The following is a 23,616-nucleotide window of genomic DNA, read 5'->3' on the forward strand; positions in this document are numbered from 1 at the left end:
TGGGAGTTTGGAGGAGATTTAACAGTTGGTTTTGGCAAATTTAAGGGCCAGAAACCTGTGATTTTGTGATCCGTTGTGAATACCGTGTTTGCTTTTTATTTTTAGTTATTTTTAATAGGGATAATTTTGGAAGCTGTAATGTGAAGTTTCTATACTCAGAGTAAGACTTAATGTTTCAATCTATCTAGAAAATGAAATCTGATACAGCAGCAGCTGCTGTAAAAGAAATGAACCCAAGCATTCACATCACAAGCCACCAAGATCGTGTAGGCCCAGACACTGAACGTATATATGACGATGACTTCTTTGAGAATCTTGATGGGGTGGCAAATGCACTGGACAATGTAGATGCAAGTAGGTATCTGCATATGGTTTTCGTACTCATCTTAATGTTAGAAACAAATCCAGTGAGAGAAGTATAACAGATTAATGTAGTGAAGCTTTATGCCATTGTGTTTACAATGTTAGAAGAATAGGCAAGAATGTGACCAGCTCCAATTACTTTTGAAAGACAGCCAAAGGTTCAGACTGAATCAATCCAAATCATTACCAACATTATCTCCAATTTTTAAATTTAAAAAATGAATTGGTTTTAAGTGACTGAAGATAAGATTCATCTGCCTCTCTAGAGCATAAGTGCTCCCACGGCAAGTACAATAGTTATGGAAATGAAATATTAAGAGTGTTCTTGCTTCAAGCACTGAAAATATAATTGATCAAATTTGAGACTTTTAACTTCCAGAGCTATCCTGACTGGCAATCGTTCACAATTTACTTGTATAATTGTCTTTAGGGATGTACATGGATCGTCGCTGTGTCTATTACCGCAAGCCCCTGCTGGAATCAGGGACACTGGGGACCAAAGGGAACATCCAGGTGGTGATCCCATTCTTAACAGAATCATATAGCTCTAGCCAAGATCCACCTGAAAAATCTATCCCTATCTGTACACTGAAGAACTTTCCTAATGCTATCGAGCACACTCTGCAGGTGAGATTCCAGTGTTACAAACATTTGATAGCAACAATACAGTAACTGGTTTTCTTTGTAGTGGGAAGGTGATAGAGTGTGATAGAGATGTTTTTCAGTCAAATAGTCTTGCTGTTGACGTGGTCAAGGAGCTGTTTTTCAGTATGTTGCCTGTGGCTCTTGCTTCCTCTCTATAGGGAGCAAACTGAATCTCCTCTTCACCTTGTTAGCAGGTCCAGCTGACTTCTATGTATCGACTATTGTGTGATACTTTATTTTGTATCATTTTGTTTAGCGCAAGACAAACTACTGTTACAAACATCAGCACAGGGTACCAATTGGTTTAACTCCTGTGTCAAGGTTGGAACTCTTGTTGTTTTATTTTCCAGTGGGCCCGTGATGAATTTGAAGGCCTTTTCAAGCAGCCTGCAGAAAATGTCAACCAGTATATCACGTAAGTACTATACCAAAATCGGCTAAAGGTGGTTAAATTGTCATTATAAATACTAAAGTATAGCTCCATTCATCAGTAGGTTTGGCACTTCAGTAATGTATAATGCTTTCTGATCTCTAATGAAGCAAACTGATTCAGAATGATGAAAATATGCATCTTAATGGTATGGCTTGCAGTTTCTATTAGTCTCAGGGAAAATCACTGAACCAATTCTCATTTCTCTCCAGAGACACCAAATTTATGGAGCGGACCCAAAAGTTGCCTGGCACTCAACCTTTAGAGGTTTTGGAAGCTGTATTCAAAAGCTTAGTGACTGACCGTCCTAAATCCTGGGCTGACTGTGTGGCCTGGGCATGTAATCATTGGCATACCCAGTATAGCAATAATATTCGTCAATTGCTACACAATTTCCCCCCAAATCAGGTGAGTTGGAAAGGATTCCTGTGTCATGGTCTCACTCTGTCTTTATAATGGTAAAAATGGGATATTTTGCTCCTTGTCCTTTCAATGCTATTTCCATTTTTCTTTTCAGAAAACTAATTCAGGAACCCTCTTCTGGTCAGGTCCAAAGCGATGTCCTCATGCACTCACCTTTGATGTCAAAAATGTAAGCATTTTAATCTGCTTGAAAATTGAAAAAAAAATACTAATTAGATGATAGTTGATAGAAGAAAGATTCCTATTTTGGTCTGCTGCCCTTACAAAATGCAGTATTGGCATATATACAGGTAATCCTTGACTTAATGACGATTGTTCGGCACCTGTTTGAAATTATAGCAGCAAGGGACTTTGTAAGACACATGAGCAATCTTTAAAGGTCACATGATCAAGATTTGGGTGCCCACAAAGGTACTTCAACTCCCCCCCATCAATGTCTTTTGGGGGCCCCTGCACTCCATGGCCCTTATTGCACTAACTGTCTTTTACCATCTTTTTGCTCTCTACTGCTGATGAAGCATGCATGCCTGGTCTGGTCCTTTTCAAGGCACCTGCTAGCCAGATGGGACTTTTTCCCCCAGCTCACACATGGCAGTTTCCTCCCAGGAACTGGGGGGGAAATGGCCTCATGTGACCTCACAGAAGGTCAGAGTAGGCATGCTTCATCATCATTGGGGCAAAAAGATGGCAAAGGTCAGCTGGGGTGGTGGCGGAATGCAGACCAACAGGGTTCTGGGAGTGCAGGGCAGCAAAGGTGGTTGGACCGAGGCAGCTGGAGCTTCCTAGATAGCAGTTTCACATAGTGATATTGGGCTGGACTTTGTACTGCAAAGGGCTTTGCATTGCACTGGAGCTCAATGTTTGTTACAGCTCCAGACCTGCAGCGTGGCAAGCAGCCCCAGAGCCATGTGGCTCAGGGTCTACTTGCTGTTCTACAAAGCAAAAGATTTACAGTGGCCAAAAGGCATAGATGGGGAGAAGATTGGTGGGTGGGGAGAGGGAACAGTCTTTTACCTTATCAAGGTTCAGGGCTAAAAGAAATCAAGCCCACAATGGCTTGGCTTGGGATGGGTACTCCCTTAACGACAATTGTTGATTAACAATGGAAATGGGGAAGTGTTGGGATTGCTATTGCTAAGCAGTTATTGCAGTGACATTGTCAGCTGCCACCTGTTCTTGCTTGTGCTTTGCTGCTGCTATGCAGAGACTGACTGCCATGAACTGTGGGGAGCGGGAGTGATGGGGAATGCTTCGGGAAACAAAAGTAAGTGTTGTATCTCCTCCGAGACTCTGCCTCAAGGTCACCCAGCTGGAAGAAGGAAGGGGCTGCATACCGAACTATGCTTGACCGTTAGGAAAACATCTTGCCTGAACTGAATTGGTTGGTTGAGGGGAATGAGAGACAGTTAAAGGAGGGAAAGTAGAACTTAGGGATTTTGGTGGATGATTTTCATTTCTGGCTTTGCAATACTGCAATACACTTGATTCCTAAGTGAACTATCTCTCAACAAATGGAGCCAAGGATCATTTCTATTTAGAGATTTGAGTTATGGCAGGTCTGACACCTATGATGTCATGATTTATGACTGTATTCCTTAGTGACAAAAATTCTGATCCTAAATATGGTTGTAAGTCAAGGGCTATCTGTATTTAAATATAGATCTTTTTTTACATAAAGCTATAAAAATAGAAGCATGGTTAGAAGGAGGAAATGTGGCTTACAGTTTATCCATTTGGAAAATGTGTAGACTGCTAACTGATGAATTAGTGCAATTTTCAGTGAGAAGCAGATATATTTTTTGCTAAACATTGGGATAATCAGAAGTCTAAAATTACCATTATCAGGAAGCTTGTGATCACTCCCAGAGAGATATAGGGGATAAAAGAAAAGTTGTGCAAATAATTTATGAATGGTTTTGCTCAAGTTCTGATTATTATATACTGCTCAAAAAAATAAAGGGAACACAAAAATAAAACATCCTAGATCTGAATGAATGAAATATTCTTATTAAATACTTTGTTCATTACATAGTTGAATGTGCTGACAACAAAATCACACAAAAATTATCAATGGAAATCAAATTTGGCAACCCATGGAGGTCTGGATTTGGAGTTACACTCAAAATTAAAGTGGAAAAAAACACTACAGGCTGGTCCAACTTTGATGTGATGTCCTTAAAACAAGTCAAAATGAGGCTCAGTAGTGTGTGTGGCCTCCACATGCCTGTATGACCTCCCTACAACGCCTGGGCATGCTCCTGATGTGGTGGATGGTCTCCTGAGGGATCTCCTCCCACACCTGGACTAAAGCATCCCCCAACTCCTGGACAGTCTGTGGTGCAACGTGGCGTTGGTGGATGGAGCGAGACATGATGTCCCAGATGTGCTCAGTTGGATTCAGGTCTGGGGAACGGGCCAGTCCATAGCATCAATGCCTTCATCTTGCAGGAACTGCTGACACATTCCAGCCACATGAGGTCTAGCATTGTCTTGCATTAGGAGGAACCCAGGGCCAACCACACCAGCATATGGTCTCACAAGGGGTCTGAGGATCTCATCTCGGTACCTAATGGCAGTCAGGCTACCTCTGGTGAGCACATGGAGGGCTGTGCGGCCCCCTAAAGAAATGCCACCCCACACCATTATTAACCCACTGCCAAACCAGTCATGCTGGAGGATGTTGCAGTCAGCAGAAAGTTCTCCACAGCATCTCCAGACCCTGTCACGTCTGTAACATGTGCTCAGTGTGAACCTGCTTTCATCTGTGAAGAGCACAGGACGCCAGTGGCGAATTTGCCAATCTTGGTGTTCTCTGGCAAATGCCAAACGTCCTGCACGGTGTTGGGCTGTAAGCACAGCCCCCACCTGTGGACGTCGGGCCTTCATACCACCCTCATGGAGTCTGTTTCTGACCGTTTGAGCAGCCACATGCACATTTGTGGCTCGCTGGAGGTCATTTTGCAGGGCTCTGGCAGTGTTCCTCCTGTCCCTCCTTGCACAAAGGCGGAGGTAGCGGTCCTGATGCTGGGTTGTTGCCCTCCTACGGCCTCCTCCACGTCTCCTGATGTATTGGCCTGTCTCCTGGTAGCACCTCCATGCTCTGGCCACTACGCTGACAGACACAGCAAACCTTCTTGCCACAGCTCGCATTGATGTGCCATCCTGGATGAGCTGCACTACCTGAGCCACTTGTGTGGCCTGTAGAATCCGTCTCATGCTACCACTAGAGTGACAGCACTGCCAGCATTCAAAAGTGACCAAACCATCAGCCAGAAAGCATAGGAACTGAGAAGTGGTCTGTGGTCACCACCTGCAGAACCACTCCTTTATTGGGGATGTCTTGCTAACTGCCTATGCTTTCCACCTGTTGTCTATTCCATTTGCACAACAGCATGTGAAATTGATTGTCAATCAGTGTTGCTAACCTAAGTGGACAGTTTGATTTCACAGAAGTGTGACTGACTTGGAGTTACATTGTGTTGTTTAAGTGTTCCCTTTATTTTTTTGAGCAGTGTATCTAGAAATGAGAATAATTTCTCTTATCCTGTTTTAGTTTAAAGGCACTGTGATAGATCACCAGCATTTAATTTGGATATTTTGCTTCATCTGTCTTATTATTACAGCTTCAAAGGAATAGATTGTTGATAGAAAAAAAGCTTAATGGCACTTCAACTGTTACTACTGCATAAGCTATGGAGCACAATCTATCAGATGCATAAATATAATCCTTGAGGAAAAAATATGCATGTAGCATACAAGGCAGTTTGTTACAAGACAGTGGGTGAAACCTAGGGGTGATATAATTAAGCTGGAGTAGATACTCTTCAGTTTTTCTTGTGTGTAAAATTTACATCTATGGATTCATTTTAGATAGTCAGTTCAGATAGAAGCTGGTTGCTGAAGTAGAATTTCATCTGGTCATGTGTAGAATGTTTAGTTAAAAAGGCTGCATTCAGAAAAATTGTCAATCTGACTCAACTAATGTTACCTCCACAGCCTTTGCACATGGATTATGTAGTGGCAGCTGCAAACTTGTTTGCCCAAACATATGGCATCACTGGCACTAGAGACAGAGAAGCTATTGTGGAGCTGCTGTGCCAGGTGCAAGTTCCTGAATTCACTCCCAAGTCTGGTGTTCGCATCCATATCTCTGATCAGGAGCTACAGAATGCCAGTGCTTCAGTTGGTAAGAACTGGGAATGAGATGAGTCTGCCAAAGGCAAGATTTTAACTGAAGAAAAGCAAAGAATGCCAAGCTTTGAGTGAGAATAAGTCTTCTCTCTGAATAATTTTGATTCTATTGAATGGAAGGCCCAGTTGCTTCTTTAAGTTTTGCTATCTCTCACAATTTCACAATCCATATTTTGATTTACTGTTTCATTTCTGGAGCAATTCTTGTGCTGCTTGCAGAATTACTATAAGATTTTAATAATTTTTTTAAAAATGCTGTTCAGGGATTTATGGCAGAGTCTGACAACTAAACAAGTTTACAGCTTTGAGATTGCAATGCACAGCTTAGAGCAGAAAAGGTTTTAGGTTGACATGCATCGTAGCAGTCTTTTCTGACATTTATGCATTTATTTTTCCTAGATGATAGCCGGTTAGAAGAGCTAAAATCTTCACTTCCGAGTCCTCAGCAACTTCATGACTTCAGGATGTTTCCAATTGATTTTGAAAAAGTAAGCATTTATAAATGAATAAATCGGTGTTTAACTATAATCTGACATACAAATCATACCAGAAATGATCTCTGTAGTTCAGTTTTGAAGCCATGGGTAAGCTTCTGGTTTAGCTAGCAAGCTGTTTCAGACTTTTTCTGGCATTCACTGGGCAGGTCCCAAAGCCAAAAACATGCTGAGGACCATGACATTGCTGGTTGTAATTATCACCTTATTTGTACTAAATTTCAGGATGATGACACAAATTTCCATATGGACTTTATTGTTGCTGCTTCTAACTTGCGAGCCGAAAATTATGATATTCCTCCTGCTGACCGGCATAAGGTAAACTTACTGTGATGGGTAAAGATTGTGTACAGTAGAATGTATTAGGGGTGTGACTATACTTCAGCCACAGCTATGGAAGATCACTTGGGTAATTTTGAACCAATCACTCTTTTTTAGCTTGACCTACCTCACCTGCCTGAAAAGCTGGGGAGAGGAAAAACTGCAGACACTTCATTGAACTCCTAAAATAAAAATTAAAAAGCTCCTTTGTCTTCTCTTTTCAGAGCAAGCTGATTGCAGGAAAAATTATACCTGCAATTGCCACGACGACTGCAGCTGTAGTAGGCTTGGTTTGTTTAGAACTGTACAAAGTAATACAGGGCCACAAGCGACTTGAATCTTACAAGAATGGTTTCCTTAACCTGGCATTGCCTTTTTTTGGCTTCTCTGAGCCTATTTGTTGCCCAAAGAACAAGGTGAGCAGGGTGGCTTTTTTCACACACACATATTAGTCGTCTTTTTTTTACACAAGTGGCCTCTGGTACTAAATGGAAAAATAATCTCTTCAACTTGCATTTGATAGTCCCTTTTTTTGAATACCATGCAAAGAATATTACTAAAGCTTGTCAAATTTTTTTCCTTCATTTTTTGGCAAGTTTTGCCAAATGAGACATATTTCTCTAGCAACTTAAGGTAGAGAAAGGAAAAGAAACGCATGCTGAAGTTTCTTGGAAGTTTATGTAAATCAACCTTTCTAAGAGGTTCATGCAACTGCCTCTTCCATTTCTTTTGTTTGTGTACTTGTTTTATTTTCATTATCTCCATCTGTTAGGGGAAAATATTTCTGTCTGTTTTTTTCTGTTCGTTATTTGGATAGAGATACAGAAATCAAAAGAGTGGCTCTTAAGATCTTTCCCATGTCCTCACATATTAGAAATTATGAATAACTATGATGACTTGCCTTCTTACATCAAGTAAATGAGCATGAATTATGCTTTTGTCTTTGTTGCATTTTTTATTGCGCATTAACTGTAGTAACCAACACTTACATTCCATTTTTTTCTTCAGTACTATAATACTGAATGGACTTTATGGGACCGCTTTGAGGTGCAGGGTATCCAGCCTGATGGACAGGAGATGACACTCCGTGAGTTCCTGGCTTATTTCAAGGTAAGCCTTGAGTGTGTCCTGGTCGCCATTTGCCACAATATATTAATGGCTTCAGAAGAGGCGTGCGAATGGACATGAAAAACTTTTCAGTAAAGAACCATTTTTTTCTTTCCTTCCCTCATGTAGAAAGAGTACAAGCTGGAGATAACAATGCTGTCCCAAGGAGTCTCTATGCTTTACTCATTTTTTATGCAGCCAGCCAAGCTGAAGGAGCGCCATGATCAGCCGTATGTATTGTTTTAAGAGAGTGAGCAAGGGCACTGGTTACTTTAATTGAATCTGCATCTGCCTGACAGCTGCCCTTTTCCTCTCCTCCTCCCAGGATGACTGAGATTGTCACCAGAGTTTCCAAGAAGAAGATTGGGCGTCATGTGAAAGCCTTGGTCTTTGAATTGTGCTGCAATGATGACAGTGGTGAAGATACAGAGGTGCCGTATGTGCGCTACACCATCCGCTAGCAGCCCCTTTGCTAGCATTGCCCACTTGCCTGCCACGGACTGTTAGTGTGGAGGAGGATCTGCCTCCCTCCCTCACATGTCACGGTTAAAGTGACTCAAAACATGAAATAACTTTTGTAATCTTTTAGGATTTTTTTTTCCGTGTCCATCAGGGCCTGGGATATTCTCCACTCCTGCGGCTGCTCCCTCTTATTCTTAGCCCGTGCAGTTATGTCATGTTATTGAGGCGCCTTAACACCCATTTTGTCCTTTCCTGTTAATGTTAGTCGTGTTGTGTTTTGATCATTGACCACCACCTCTCCTTCATCCCTATTCTCACTTGTAAGGAAATCTGCTCTCCTTTCTCATCCTGAGGAAGTGGCTAGTAAGAGGAAATGCCCCTTTGTTGTATTCTGAGAACTTGCCCGGGCTGGCTTTGCGGGGGAGAGGGAGAGGATACGAGTGGGTAGAAAGTATTGGTCAGAACTGATAAGAGAAGTAAATGAGTCAATAAACATTTGCAAAAGCCAGTGGTCCTTTATTGTTCAAGTGGAATGGGGTGAGTTGCTATGTACATAACATAAAACTTCATCCCAGTTCAAATGCTTTGCATTCCTGGTATGCTAGCAAATTCTTAATTTATCTTGATTTATAGCATTTTTTTTTGAAAGCCATTTGTTTCCACGATAATCAAGTGTTTAATGCTATGAAAAATTTTCCTCTAATCCTCTGCTGTGAATTTTTTTGTTATCTTGCTGCTCGTTTTGTTTGTGACAACTGGAAAAATACAGTGACAACCATACCTGTCTATCCTTAACTCCTTATGAAATTAGATGCATGTATGCAGACTAGGCTGGAGGCAGCTTCACTCCTTTATGTCCATGCACTGGTTCTATATATTGGCTAAGATCCTAATTTAGTCAGTCATCATTTATCAGTTCTTTGTTATGTGGCTCTATGAAGAAGCTGTTCCATTATTTGTTTCTAATTTTTCTTAGATTGGCATCCATTGAAGGTTAGAGCTCTAGAGGGATGAATGATTATAAATCTCCTTGTTTACAAAGAAATATTATTTTGACTACTTTGGTGATAATAGTTTACAAGCTTCTGTGAGCTTTACAGCATACCTTTAGTCTAGATTTTGAATTTTTGAATTCATTTTGGATGGGTCATAAATAAGGAGTCTCTATTTTCAGAAATTGAGTAGCATTTTAATTTATTTTTTACTTTTCTACAATATATAAACAGATATTCATACTGATGTAGTTTAAGTGGCTGCTGTAGTAAAGATGCTCAATATGACCTTGAAAGCCATTTTTTCAGGGTATATTTAAGCTTAATATGCATGCAATTCTTGTTTAGAGTTGCAGCTCTAGTTAATAAATTGAAATGTGAAAGCTGTACAGCTTTCCTACTACAATCAGGTAAAACCATTGTGACATTGTCTTTAGAAGTCTTATGGATGATAATTGATCTTTGGATTTATTCACATATTTTCACAACTTATTAATTCAGTGAGTTATTCTGCTCTTTCAGTGGCACAACTGATGAGTTTGCAACATGTTAAACCAGCTTGGTTAATTATAATTTATTGAACCGCAGATGGCTGTCTTCATATAACACGTTTGTAAAATTATAGTTTACAAGCTGGATTCACATCATGCATGCCAGAACCAAACCGTCCACAGGATGGTTTATCCAGTAAGTTCATAAGGAATTTCAGTTACATACTTTAGCAAATGCATTTGTGAGAAAACATCAATTTTGTTTCCCAAATGGATTTTCACAGAATCTTGTGAAGGGTTGGTTATATGGAAGGATTTTAACAGAGTGATGAACTCATTTTCCAGCTACTACTTCATTGTCTTTCTCATCCCAGAAAGAAACCTACAGAATTTGCCACTTCGATCAAAATGACATTGATTTCAAAGGTGGTAGTTACTGTCATTCAAAGATGTGAAAGGAATTGCACTTCAGTTCTATTGCACTTCAGTTCTATAAACGTCCTATGTTACTGGAAAGAATATTATCATCTTGATAGTTTTTATAAACTCTGATACTGCTTTCCTAAAATCAACATGTAGTAATTGAATTGGGCCTTAATTTTTAAAGTAAGGTTCAAGATATCAGTTGTTCCAATCCTTGTGCAAGAGACATTTTAAAAAACTGCTATGAGGAAAAAAAAGTTCAAATGTACGACTTCACTTTAAATTTTGTAAACCAATGTAGGGGGAAACAGCCTAGCTTTTTTCGATTGCAAATCTAGCATATTAGGATCGATGGACATTAAGAGTGTACCAACATCCAAATAGGGATTAAAATGTTAGATTAAATTTAAACTGCTTCTATACACAAGATGCAATTGTTTCATTTTAAGGCTCCTTCTGGCTATCATGTTCATTACTTTTGCCTATATATTTCTATATAATATTGGACTATTGGCTGCCAGAAATTCCTAGCTTTAACTTTTAGCATCTCTGCAAGTCTTAGACCTGTATGAAGTGTAATTGTTCCATCTTTAGTGAGAGGTGTACACATACATTGGGCCTGAATAACTTTTCTGCATTCCCGGAATGTTCGGAAACCACAACTCTTCCCTATAAATGTGTTGCAGTTGCAATCTCAAAGCAGACCCTAAGAATTGCAATTCAGTTTCAATTTATGGATGTTTTGGTAAGGTTGCGAACAGGTGCAGCCTGTAAAGTATGCATGCCTGCGTACCGGCACTAAAACGCTCAGATATGTCAACTTCACCTCATCCTTCCACCACCACAAATCAAATCACAACACTGTGATTCTTCTAATTCAAGTTTGATCAATGCTACTTATGAAATCACTTTGGATATTCCTCGAAAGCGAACCTTCCGCATCCCAGTTCCCCAAAAGACCTCATACAGCTGATACAGACATCAGGCAGAATCTGTTCGCAGTTTTTCGCGGAGGAAGGGTGGAAACTCGTCCATTGGCCTCTGGGGGCGCGAGTGAGAAACTTCCAAAATGGCTGCCACAGAAAATCACTTTGTCTTGGGAGAGCCTCAACTCGGCGGGAAATAAGCTCCATGCGTTGGTTGGGAGAAGCCTGTTCGCAAGGGTTAAAGGGGCGGAGCTTGCCGGGAAAACCATTGGTTTGTGCTGATCCTATTGGGGTGGGTGTGGCGTCCAACTTAAACCCGCCCTTGCTGGGAAATGACTTGGAGAACTTTCTTCATACGCCCTTATTGGCCGCGAACACATGACCAATGACAACCAAGTCTAGGAAAGGAGTGGCCCGCCTTCCGTGTGTAGTTGGACACTTTTACTTAATCCAGGCATGATTGGTCTAACCTCCATTGCCTATCAGACTGTTCCGGAGGTTGGCTGGCGATTGGTCGTCGGATTCCATCATTCCGGAATCGGACAGCGCCCGATGACACGATCAAACACAAGTTGGAGAGCATAGTGCTTTCCCATTGCTTACCCTCTATTGTCAATCTGAAGATGGGGCGGACTCGGCCCTCTTTTATATGACGGCAGCGCTCCAAGAAGTTTGTATAGGGTTATGCAATAGGGTGGAGTTTCTTGTCAATCACGAAGTGGGAGGGGTTTGTAAGGGGCAGCTGTGGAGAGTGCGGGCGTCGGCGGTCAGGGGAGGCGGGCGGAGCCGGCAGTCGGGTGAAACCGAACCGGTAAGATGGCAATTCGTGGGAGATTGGATTTTTTTAAAAAAATTCTGGGATACTTTTGTTTTTCCGAGGATGCGAACATTTTAGAAGTTTTTTTTGGGGGGAGGGGGGTTGTTTTCAAAGTTAAAGGGTTGAAGCTTTTTTTAAAAAAAACTATTGGGGTAAAGTTGGATGCGGGGTGGGAAGGAATCGAAGAGGTGCCTGGGACGCATGCGCGAAGTGAGAAGACAGTTGGCGGTGGGGCGGCTTGTGCCTCCCTCCCAACCGGTGTGGGGTGGCGGTGGGGGAATTGGAGGGATTTTGATTGGCTGGGGAGGGTGTCCGTTACGAAGTTGGGGGTCCCTCGCGCTCGCACAGTTTAGTTGTGTAGCTTTGGGGCGGGGGTAGCATGTGAAGGGGAAAAAAAGTCCAACCAACACACCCGCTTGGTTTCCGGCTCGATTAGAAAATCTCCATTTTACACGATAAAAGTGGTTAAAGGCGCTCTGGAAATTCCCTTCGAGGAGAGCTGGAAAGCCAGCCGCCTGGTTTTGTGTGGGATTTTTTCCCCTCCCGGCCTCTGCGTTTCTTTCCTCGGCTGTTGAAGTTTGAAGTGACTTCGGATGACAGACCCAACCACTTGTTTGTACCTAATCTTTATGTAGGCTTTTGGCGCTGCTTCTTGGCGGCCACAGATTTGCATGATGTAGGACTGTAGTGAAAATGATAAAAGAGCTGGACGCTTTAATTGCTCCATGTTAATTTATCCCGATCACAAAGGGAAAAGTTTGTACATCACAGTTTTACTGATAAAATAGGAAGCCCTGGGAACTTTGCAAAACTCATTTCCGCTTTCTTGTTAAAAATCAAATCTCCCAAAATATATGCAATGTTTTCTTGTCCTAAGAAAAGTGAAAGGTAAAATGTGCATGTTTTTATCTCTGTTTGGATAATAATAAATAAAATAGTAAACACAAAACTTTACCACTTCCACATCTTTGTTTTGGCTAGTTGAAAATCACAGAAGAACCTCCATCACAAATATTGTGGTAAATTAAAAGTAATTCAACTTGATCTGTTGGCTAAGCTACATCTGTAAATATGAAGGATAGTTTGAGAAAACACACCTTATTACAGTAATTATAGAGTAATTACAATTGTACAGTAAGTTTCAGCCATGCTATGTACAAGTACTGTCCGATTTGGGAGTCAAATTTAATTTTAAGTTGAATTTTGTGAAATAAGTTCTGTAGAAATTTGGAAATGTGCTGCATATACTGCAGTACATTATTTCTCTAATCAGTCTTCTTTGAGCTACATGCAAGTTGAAAGTTTTCAGGAATTAAAATTTGGTTTTGTATGCTTGTGTCTTGAATATTTATGTATATTTGCAGATACTTGCATCATGTATTATGAGCGTTATTATGCTGTTGGTAGATTGGTAGACTTTTGTATTTGCTCTTAATAGTGTTTCCTGTGTATGGATCTTGTCTTTTATAGCAAGCCTATAACAATTCCCACTTAAGCAATATCTGTAAGAAAATTCAGTGTGCAAGGTTCTGTTTTCCCAAACTTCTGCTTTTCCCACTGGAAAAAAAAAAGGTGACACATCTTTGTTTTCTTTAAGTCAGAGGTGGGCAAAAGTCAGTCAGGATCTGGTAATTTTCTGGAAGATTTGTGGAAGAGTAGGCTAGCAAAGAATTGATTTAATTATTTAAACATTCCAGAAAAACTGCTTGTTCTAAATTGCACTAGAAATAGTTTAATTTTGAAATAAAAATACACTAGCACATTTAAAAACTTGAGTGCAAACTTATTTTGAAACTGAAAATGGATTCCTCAGCTCAGCATGTGCTTAGAGGAATCTACAGTTGTATTGAATTTTTTGAGGAATTGTTTTTATTTACTCATTAGTTTGTTTCAAAAGCAATTTCAGTTTCAATTTATTACAGCCATTATTCAGCAAAAGCAATGAACTAGATTCTATCGATTTAAATGAGAGGAGGATTATGTGATACTTTTCTCATAGTGTTTATGTCAAGTACTTATCCACTATTCTGGCTAGAACCAATGATAAATTGAAATTCAACAGTAAGCTCAGGCTGCAAGTTGTTAAATCCTACTCATTTTCTCTTAATATTCTTTACTAAACTTTCACCTACGGTATTCTTTATTTGTGTAATACAGGGACAATAACTGGATTGCACAACATTATCTCAACCTTATCTCCTATGTGTTCTTCAAATATGGGAATATGTGTATCCAGCAATTTATTGTTGATTTCCTAGTTCTAGAGACAAATGTATAAAAGAATTAAAATAAACAATTTTCATACATTGGAAACCATGCTTTATCAAATATGAATAGTATTATTTTTGATAAGATTGTTTATGAGAATAAATAGAAACAAAATGCTGTCAAGCCCCAAACACTGAGTTACTACAGTTCATTGTGAGCTATCTAAAACTGCAGGTGAATTGTTACTGTAAGTAAGCCCTCTTGAATGGTGTGTTGAATATTTAAGCTTAGATCACTGGGATGATGCTCAGTATAGGTTCCAAAGGTGCTTTTCAAAAGGCAACTGGACTTCCTTGATTTTTTTTCCCTTGAAAATGTTTCACTTCTCATCCATGAAGCTTCTTCAATTCTGGATAAAAAGCAAAACATTTTCAAGGAAAAAACCCCAAGAAAATCCAGTTGCCTCTTTAAAAACAACTTTGGGACAACCATGACCTGGATGATTGAGAATCTCCATAGACATTTCATCGTAGGGTAAAGGGACACTATCTGTGGCTCTTTTTTAAAAAAAATTATAAGTAATCTAAGGAAGGAGATTCCATTATAGTGAAAGAGTAAAGGCCAGCTGATCAGAGTGTTTAAATAGAATTATTCTGGGGAGGCAACCTAAATTCTGTATAGTTGAATTTTGGGGCTGGTTTTGGTAACTAAAAATAGGCAATATTTTTAGCGCTCTCACCCTGCGCTTCTAAATTAAATCATAATAAAATTGTTTGCCAACTTGCTGAGTCACTTGAGGATGTTGCCTCTAATCATATACTAGATGAGAACAACATAGCTTAATTTTAGAGTTTGTTAATTGTGTTTGATGATTGCAGTCTAGCATCGAGGAGAGGTTAACATTGATTGCTCTTAGGGAGGATTCTCTAGCAGTATGAGCTCTTTTCAGGATCCATGTGGAATTGAATTTGATCATTTCTAGCCTTAAAATTTTTTAACAAGCATTTAGTGTACCTGTTGGTCAAGAAAATTGTATTCTCTTTCCATCTGAATACATGAGAAAAGGTTTAGAACATTGGTCGCGAACCGGTAGGCTGAGGCCCACTGGTGGTCCTGGAGAAAATTTTGGTGGTCTGCAGAGATGTCACCCCCAGAGCATCCCCCAAAGCAATTAATCCAGGCTGAGCGGGAACACAAGGCTGTGCCGCCCACATGGCCCTTGGGAACCCTCCCTGCCCACTCACTCCTTACCTGGCAAACTTGACTGCTAAATTGCTATTTTTCCTTTTTCCAACCATCAGCTGTTCTGCTGCACAGGGAGATTTAGGTTAGCTAGAAAGCAGGAAATCGTTAGATTCCTTGCTTTCTAGTTAATCTTTAGATGAGCCGAATTTTCCTTAGGATTGAAGCAGTGCAGACTGAGCTAGCCGATGGCAGAAAGATAGATCTCTGAATGAATCTGTGATTCTGTGAGCAACTCAATCTGCTTGCCTGCTTTGCCTGATTTTTGGGTAAAAGTTGCTCTTTTTTTCATAAAAAATCTATTTATATAAATATTTATAATATTAACATACAAGCCATGCCCAGCCAGTCACATGACCACCGAGCCATACCCACAAATTAGGCCATGCCCACAGAACCGGTTAGTGGTCCCTGGGATTTAAAATTATGAGTTTGGTGGTCCCTGAGGTCCAAAAGGTTGGCAACCCCTGGTTTAGAATACCAGATATTGGTGTAACTTTCCTAGCTTTAAATGTTTATCCTCACATCCAAAGCATTTACTCACTGTTCAGTTCCTCTCTTAGTAACCTTGAGCGATGTTATAAAAACATTCTCATCTTTAAAAACATTGCAAGTTTTCAGCAACATTAGACTTGGCAGTGCCAGATTTCAGAAGTGGGCAAATAAATTTTTTTCCTCCCCTCCAAAAAAACTTCTGTTTTGGATCTAATGAGTCAGACTCTAGAAAATACCAATTAACTCATTCAGTTCTTTTTCATAAGCATTGTTAATATGACATTTACTAGTGTTGTGTATTAATTTATTAATTTGCATTTTTAATGCAAATTAAATTTTAAATACACTTTTAAAAATAAAGTATAGTAAACACTATTTCAGTCTTATTGTAAATCAAGGCTTGGCCCTCTGGTTATTGCTGAGTTGCAATAGGTATCAGTCATGGCCAATAGTTAGTTATGCAGGTGGTCCTTGACTTACTATTGAAATGGGGACAAGAATTTCCATTGCTAAGCAAAGCGGGTGTTAAATAAGTCATGTCCGATTTTACAACTTTTTTTTTGCCATGATTAAATGAGTCACTGCTGTTAAGTAAATCACATGGTTGTTAAAATGAATCCAGCTTCCCTCATAACTTCGCTATCAGAAGGCTGCTGGGAAGGTCGCAAATGGTGATCATATGAGCACAGGATGCTGCAACTGTTGTAAATAATGTTGGTTGTCAAGCACCAACATTTGGATCACTTGACCATGGGGTATTGTGATAGTATTAAGTGCAAGGACCAATCCTAAGTCACTTTTTTCATTGCTGTTTTAACTTCAAGGAGTTACTAAATGAATGATACCACCTGTATCTGATTGGATTTGTACAACACCTTATGTTGTATAGTTGTGCTTGTGACATATGCTGATCACAGGTACACAAAACCACATTTCCCCAGGCATCATTGAACTCCAGGTTTCCAAGGATAGGTTAAGTAACAATAGTTAAATGAAAGCAGATGCACACAGTTAGAGCATATATAATGGCTAATCTGCTTCACCCATCTCACTAAACCATGGTTTGTTTAATCATGCTTTTAAATAAGTCACTATTGGCTGGGTTTGCATAATATATGCTATAAATACTTTATACATAAATCATTTTATGGTTAAAGTCCTGCCAGTGTCTAAGAACACAAATATCATGACATTGATTGCCAGTAAGCTTGCAGGGCCAATTCTGATACTGGTTTATTATATTTGTTGGCTTTGTATGGCAGCCTTATTATCAAGCCTTCTTGGGATCTAGTAGTTAGAGCCTGGGTAAAACTATATCTGCTGGTCTAGTCCAGTCATTTAGAGGAAGTGTGTTGACAGTATCTGCCCATATAAAAAATTTATGGGACTGGTTTAGGCAGCAGGTCTTCTCTGTAATAAGCATCAACTTTCCTCCTGAAAGTATATTCAGCTCCTGTTCTTTTATAGTCTTCCAAGGTAAATTAAAATGAAATTATTTCATTTCAATGTGCTTTTGGCTCCAATGAGTGATTGGCAGTGGTACCTATTAGAGATATATACTTGGAATTTTATTTCCATGTTGTAAGTTGGGTTATATACAGAGGTGATATTCAGCTGGTTCTGACTGGTCCTCATGGACCGGTAGGGAAAATTTTGACTGGTTCGGAGAACTGGTAGAGAAAATTTTGACTGGCCCCATCCACCCGCCTCTGCTCATCTCTCCTATATTCTGTTTATTAGCTCAGTTGATTCACACGGCAGAGCGAATTGCCGTGCCTCAGCTGAGCTAAAAAACAGAACAGCTCATCAGGGAAGGGCCGTCTTTGAGCCCTGCGTGTGTGCGATTCGCACATTTGGCATGCGCGCGATAGGCGCTCCTGCACAGCTCACCAGCCTTGATTCAGAGCGTGGAGTTTGAGCACTGCGCATGCGTGCGTGAAGCAAGCACCGAACCGGTAGGAAAAAAATTTGAAACACACCATTGGTTATATATTTACATGTTGCCCAGAATCCTTAAAGATAGGGATGATTCTAAAAAATTATTTAAATTTTTATAAAGATAGATAGGTTCAAAGCATACATTTCAGATACCATGTGATTTCACAGACATCAAAAATAAAAAGGCTAAAAATGGGTTTTTGACCATTTTGAAAAATATAAATCTCCTTGCTTACTGATAGTATTTGGGACTGAAACTCCATTGCTAACCAATATGGTCATAAAGCATGATGTCACATGACTGAACTACTAATCAAGGCAGTTCCAGCAGACCTAGTTAGGTGAATCCTGCACAGTTGCAGCATCCTATCTTCATATATTTGCCATTTTCAATCTCCTACCAGCGCTTCCCCGTTGACTTTGTTTGTTGACTGTGGGACATTACAATGTCATAATAGTAATCCAGTTAGCAAGTGTCTGCATCATGATTGGGTGACCACAGGGACGCTGCAATGGCTGAAAGTACTAAGGATGATCTTAATTTCCCTCGCTCAGTGACAGTGTAACTTTGAATGGTCAGTGAACAAATGGTCATCAAATGAGGAGTGCCCGTAACAGGAGAAGCAGAATGAAATAAGTTGCATAACTGTTACTCATACCCTTATGATCTCTCACTTGGACTACTGCCATGCAGCTTACATGAGGCTGCTCTTAAGCATTCAGAAGCTTCAGTTGGTGCAGAATGTGGCAGCACAGGTAGTAAATGGTGCCAGTTATTCTGCACATGTAACACCACTATTCTGTAAGCTGCATTGGTTGTCAGAATGCTGCCTGATACAATCCAAGGTACTGTTGTCACCTTTAAAGACCTTCTTATGTTTGGATCATGTTATTTGAGGGACTGTCTCTCCCCAGTTCTTTTGGATCAGAGAGGATGGGTGTGCTTTGGATCCCATCATCTTAGGAGCGTTAGTAGGGCTTGCAAGATGTACTGTACCTTTTTTGCCACAGATATTTCCCTTCTGCAGATCAGGATGACCCCAATTCTGCTGGCCTTTCTCAAGCCATTAAAGACCTGACTCTGGGCCTGAGACCTTGGGTGTGTTCAAAGATCTGTTAGTGATTAATGTATGATATATTCTCAGCTGCTTTGTTTTTGTTTTTTTTTGGATTATTGTAATAGTTTTTACTTTGTTCACTGCTTGAAGTCACTTGTTGAATTGGGCAGCCATATAAATGGAATGAATTAATAAATAAAGAATGGCTTATTGCAATAGCTTTTTATTAAATAATGGTACAGGTAGTCCTCAGTTTACAACCACAATTGAGCCCAACGTTTCTGTTGCTGAGCGAGACAGTTCTTCAGCAAAAATAAAACTTGATGTTATTTATATGTGATTCTGGCTTAGTTGCATTCCTTAATTGGCCAATTCTATGTATTTTTGAAAAAATAAGGATTGTATCTCCCTGTTTATTTTAAGTAAGATGTGCCTGCCTGGTTTCTGCATCAATGTTCGTAGAAATTCTCCTTCTACAACCCTTCTTGTCACAGGAATGAATTCAGTCTTCAGACAATCTTACTCTTATACCATATCTCTTGAAACTATAATGTCAACCACAGTTCTTGAAATGTGTGGATTGATTTGGCTGTTCTCAGGTTGCAGTTGATGTTCTGGTTCTGCAAATATCCAGGTAGTCCTTGACATATGACCAGAACTTCTGTTGAAGGTGGTTGTTAAGTGAGTTCTTGACTTTTTTTTCCCCTGTGCTTGATTTTATGACCTTTTTTTGTTCCGGCTGTAACTGTTGGTTGGAAACTGCCCAGAGTTTGATATAAGATGGGAGCTATATAAATGTTTTCAATAAATATGAGAATCCAAAAAGTTTGAAATAAAGTTTGTATTTGACTCCCTGTAGCATGATACGGTAGGTTTATTTTTAAGGTAAGGCCATCTGAAAATAAAATCTAGTGGGACAATATTTAACACTTCTTATTAAAAAAAATACACCAAGAGCCATGCAATCAGTTGCTGAAAATTTTTCTTCTTTTAGTAGAGATGGCTGCCATACGCAAGAAACTTGTTATTGTGGGAGATGGAGCTTGTGGAAAGACCTGCCTCCTTATTGTCTTCAGCAAGGACCAATTCCCAGAAGTCTATGTCCCCACTGTTTTTGAGAACTATGTGGCTGACATTGAAGTGGATGGAAAACAGGTAATTTGCTGATTTTCAAAAATCTAATCCTGTAGGAGTATGAAATTCAAAACACAGCTGATGGAAAGGGGTGATCATAAGATACATTTGTATTCTGCATATATGCAGAAGCAAAAATAAATTATTTAATTCTGCGGGGTGTTTTGGAATGCATGAAATGTCTGCTGAAATGTGGTGTAAGTTATGAGTCTGCCTTTTACCTATTGCTTTGGGCACTGGACCAAGCAGTGTGCACATCGGAGATTAAATATATTTTCTCTGTTCTGATTGGTTTATGCAATGTGATTACCTTCTCCAGTTTGTTATATCTGCTTAAGAACAGGAATTAAAATCAGTGTGAAAGAATTGAAATACGGTAAAAATAAAATACAGATCATTTTCTGGTTGAATTCAGTTAATGCTGTGTGCTTTGATTCTGAGCAGTTTCACTGAACCATAAGGATGCAATGGTGTGACAAACTAGTTTATTTCAGAATGTACTCCATGTCTCTAAAGTTTGCCAACTCTGTACTTGTACAGGTAGAACTTGCCCTGTGGGATACAGCTGGACAAGAAGACTATGACCGCCTGAGACCCCTGTCTTATCCAGATACAGATGTTATCCTCATGTGCTTCTCCATTGACAGCCCTGACAGTTTAGGTGAGTCTTTAATCTCCCCTTTTGTACAGAATAAGAATATTTAAATTGGGAGGTGAGGCTGAGAATCCTATTCTTCTTCTGAGTAGCGTGTTGAGAGCCACACTCCAAAATTTGGAGTCACAGAAAATGGTAGGTCAGACCAGGAAATCCTTCTCTTTTTATTTAATTAAAAATTGAGTACAGTTAATTTAATGGCCCCATGTATATACTGTATAATGCTTAGTTTGTTGGTTACACTAAACATTGTTCCACTTATCAAATATTTATATTTCAGAGGAAACTTGTGGAGAGCCTCTGGAGAGACTGCATTTAGGTTTTCAATGGATTGCTTGTTGTCCTAGGACCTCAGCTTGTCTATTCCTGGTACAGGGAAGAAAGTAGAGTCCACAGATTTAGTCTTTACCCTTTTTCTTCCTTTATCTGTTTAGAAATACTAATATATTTATGGTATCTATTCTTGAACAAAATTGTCAATGTGGTAGGATATGATTGTGCCTTTTACCATATTTCTCCATAGCCATACTGTTACTTAAGCTGTAATTTCTTCCTTTTCTGAAGATTTCTGTATTGTTCCAGGAAGGGGAAAGATCTTTACATTTCTTTGAAGCAGTAGTTAAACTGTAAATTCTTGTCAGAAACTGGGCAACTTTGGAATAAAAATGCTTTTCCATGTGTTATTAGTATAACCAAAATGTTTTCATATATTAATAGGACTAAAATACTTTGATCTTATTAAAGTCACAATATTAGTGCAAGGTTACAGGTAGTTGTAAATGGCTCACAAATTTTCTGTCACAGTTGTGATATTGTCTTGTAACCAAACTGCTCAGTGAATTGGAGCCTCTCATGTAAAGGTGTTAATTGACCTGCATTCTCTTCCTATACAGAAAACATCCCTGAGAAGTGGACTCCAGAAGTCAAGCACTTCTGTCCCAATGTGCCTATCATCCTGGTAGGAAACAAGAAGGATTTGCGTAATGATGAACATACACGTCGGGAATTAGCCAAGATGAAGCAGGTGAAGTCAATAGTTTGACATCCCTTTCTGGATCTACTGTTATCTTTAGAATGGGAGTGCTTTGGATTCTGTTAAGAGAAAAAAAATCTAGAGATCCTTGTTGAAGATGAAAGTTACTTGTAGAAGCCCGTAATTCTTATTGCTGGATTTTTACTTCTTATTTCCTTCCTCAGTATGAAATCCAGGAGACCTCACTTGTCTTTTTCTCATGTAGGAACCAGTGAAGCCAGAGGAGGGCAGAGATATGGCCAACAGGATTAGTGCTTTTGGCTACCTGGAATGTTCTGCCAAAACAAAGGATGGAGTCCGGGAAGTGTTTGAGATGGCAACCCGAGCTGCCCTACAAGCCAAACGTGGGCGCAAGAAGACCTCGTGCCAATTGCTCTAAAACCTCCCCAGCCTGCCTTCCCTGCCTGCCAGCCAAGTCATTGAGCTGTTAGCTTCCAGGCTTTCCTCCCTTCTGAATACTGTGCTGAAGGCAGGACTGGCATGTCTCTTCAGAGGGGAATCCTGCTAGAGCTGGGCAGGGGTTCTTCTGGAGCATGGCAACTAACTATGGAGATGGGTTTCTCAGTCTGTCCCAGGCTGTTTCCATCACACTGCAGGGGTGGCCTTTCCCCCTTCCATTACAAAAGTCTGACCCTTCCACATAAGGTCAGAAGGTGTTGGCCTTTGATGGGTCAGTGGGAGAACTCCTTGTCCTTCTATGCCTGCTTGCTCATAGCAGTCTTGCCTCTTTTGTTAGTAGCCCATGGCACTACATTGTTCTTGGCAATTCTTTTAGAGAAGACTTCCTGCAAAGTGTGGAAGCTTCTTGCTTTAGTAATTTGAACATCCAGTCCCAGAGAGTTTCCCTTAGCATAAGAGGGACTGTTGATTTGTGAAACGAGTCAGTCACTTTGGGAGGTAGGGAATGCCTCCAGCACAGCGGTCAACAGTTCACAGCACCTCCTACTTTGGCAGATACATTGATTCATTCGTTGCCTTTTCTGCTGTTCAGGGTGTAGCAGACTTACTTTGGACCATGTCCCTTAAAGAAAACAAAGACCAAAAAGCCATCTAATTTAAGATTTTATTTTGAGGGGTGCCTTATTAAAATGGCACAGGCTCCTCTACCTTTTTCTTCTAGCCTGTACTCTGAATATTTCTTTTTAATAAAATATTTAATTTCCTGACAGGACAGCAGGGAGCTCTTTCTTTCAGTCTGCTCAGGAGATTGGGTCTTACAGCTTGGCCCCTTCTTTGCAACGTATCTACATTTGTAAGCAGAGGTGCTATGGGCCAGCTTTCTGGACCTCCTGTGGCTGAAATAGTCACTGCCACAGCTCCCAAGTGCAAAGGACCTAACTCTGTTGCTTCTGTCTCTTTGCTCTCATTCACTCCTGCTGCTGCTGCTCCTCTCTTCCTTCCCCAACCCCACTCACTGCGTTGCCACCGGGATGTATGATTTTTGTGTTTAATTTGTATTCACATGTTTAAAAAGTGGTTGTTACTTTTCAAAATGTACTTGAAAGACAAATCTGTAATAAATTTGTAGCAATGTTTAGTATAAGTGAGGTTCCGCTTCTTGGCTCTTTACACATGTGTTGTTTGAAAGGGAGCCCTTTGCTCTGTAGCCAAGAAAGGTGAACGTTGCTAGGACAGAGTCACAAGATATTTCTCACTAGAGGGTACATTTCAAGAAAATCAAGTGAATGGCACGGAGTAATTTATGTCCACCCTGAAGACAGTCAAAGAGCATTTCTTGTCCTGGCTATTAGAAATAGGGTAAATATTT

General features: G+C 40.0%; 2 protein-coding genes across 7 annotated transcripts in view; both read left to right on the plus strand.

Annotated features, from left to right (window-relative positions):
* UBA1 (ubiquitin like modifier activating enzyme 1) overlaps positions 1-8,944 on the plus strand; it is a 53,611-nt gene extending 44,667 nt beyond the window's left edge. For all 3 annotated transcript variants that reach the window (XM_026684151.2, XM_026684150.2, XM_087956629.1), the window contains exons 15-26: positions 189-354; positions 794-990; positions 1,359-1,423; positions 1,651-1,846; positions 1,956-2,030; positions 5,858-6,047; positions 6,452-6,540; positions 6,772-6,864; positions 7,092-7,283; positions 7,876-7,977; positions 8,104-8,204; positions 8,300-8,944. In XM_026684151.2, coding sequence (XP_026539936.1) covers positions 189-354; positions 794-990; positions 1,359-1,423; positions 1,651-1,846; positions 1,956-2,030; positions 5,858-6,047; positions 6,452-6,540; positions 6,772-6,864; positions 7,092-7,283; positions 7,876-7,977; positions 8,104-8,204; positions 8,300-8,435 — 1,602 coding nt within the window. In that variant the 3' untranslated portion in view covers positions 8,436-8,944. The remainder of the gene's footprint in view (positions 1-188; positions 355-793; positions 991-1,358; positions 1,424-1,650; positions 1,847-1,955; positions 2,031-5,857; positions 6,048-6,451; positions 6,541-6,771; positions 6,865-7,091; positions 7,284-7,875; positions 7,978-8,103; positions 8,205-8,299) is intronic.
* A 2,762-nt stretch (positions 8,945-11,706) lies between these two features.
* On the plus strand, positions 11,707-23,391 carry LOC113422967 (transforming protein RhoA-like). Of its 4 annotated transcripts, none has more exons than XM_087956630.1 (5): positions 11,707-11,938; positions 20,021-20,181; positions 20,701-20,821; positions 21,709-21,839; positions 22,054-23,391. In XM_087956630.1, the coding sequence occupies exons 2-5, from the start codon at positions 20,026-20,028 to the stop codon at positions 22,225-22,227; spliced, it is 582 nt and encodes a 193-aa protein (XP_087812756.1). In that variant the 5' UTR covers positions 11,707-11,938; positions 20,021-20,025; the 3' UTR covers positions 22,228-23,391. The 4 variants fall into 4 exon arrangements, with proteins under 4 accessions (XP_087812756.1, XP_087812757.1, XP_026539949.1 ...); XM_087956631.1 differs by having other exon boundaries at positions 11,758-11,938; positions 20,024-20,181; XM_026684164.2 differs by lacking the exon at positions 11,707-11,938 and adding an exon at positions 12,013-12,079.
* The last annotated feature ends 225 nt before the right edge of the window (positions 23,392-23,616 follow it).

The sequence above is a fragment of the Notechis scutatus genome, chromosome 2 (assembly GCF_049901735.1).
Source record: "Notechis scutatus isolate UNSWTSFEM ecotype Mainland chromosome 2, rNotScu1.2, whole genome shotgun sequence".
NCBI classification, from domain to species: Eukaryota; Metazoa; Chordata; class Lepidosauria; order Squamata; family Elapidae; genus Notechis; species Notechis scutatus.

Bases quoted from the DNA above. Each gene is read 5' to 3' on its own strand.
- LOC113422967 (XM_087956630.1), top strand. From the start codon at position 20,026: ATGGCTGCCATACGCAAGAAACTTGTTATTGTGGGAGATGGAGCTTGT. The intron at 20,182-20,700 runs GTAATTTGCTGA...GTACTTGTACAG, and splicing joins TTGAAGTGGATGGAAAACAG to GTAGAACTTGCCCTGTGGGA. The intron at 21,840-22,053 runs GTGAAGTCAATA...TTTCTCATGTAG, and splicing joins AATTAGCCAAGATGAAGCAG to GAACCAGTGAAGCCAGAGGA.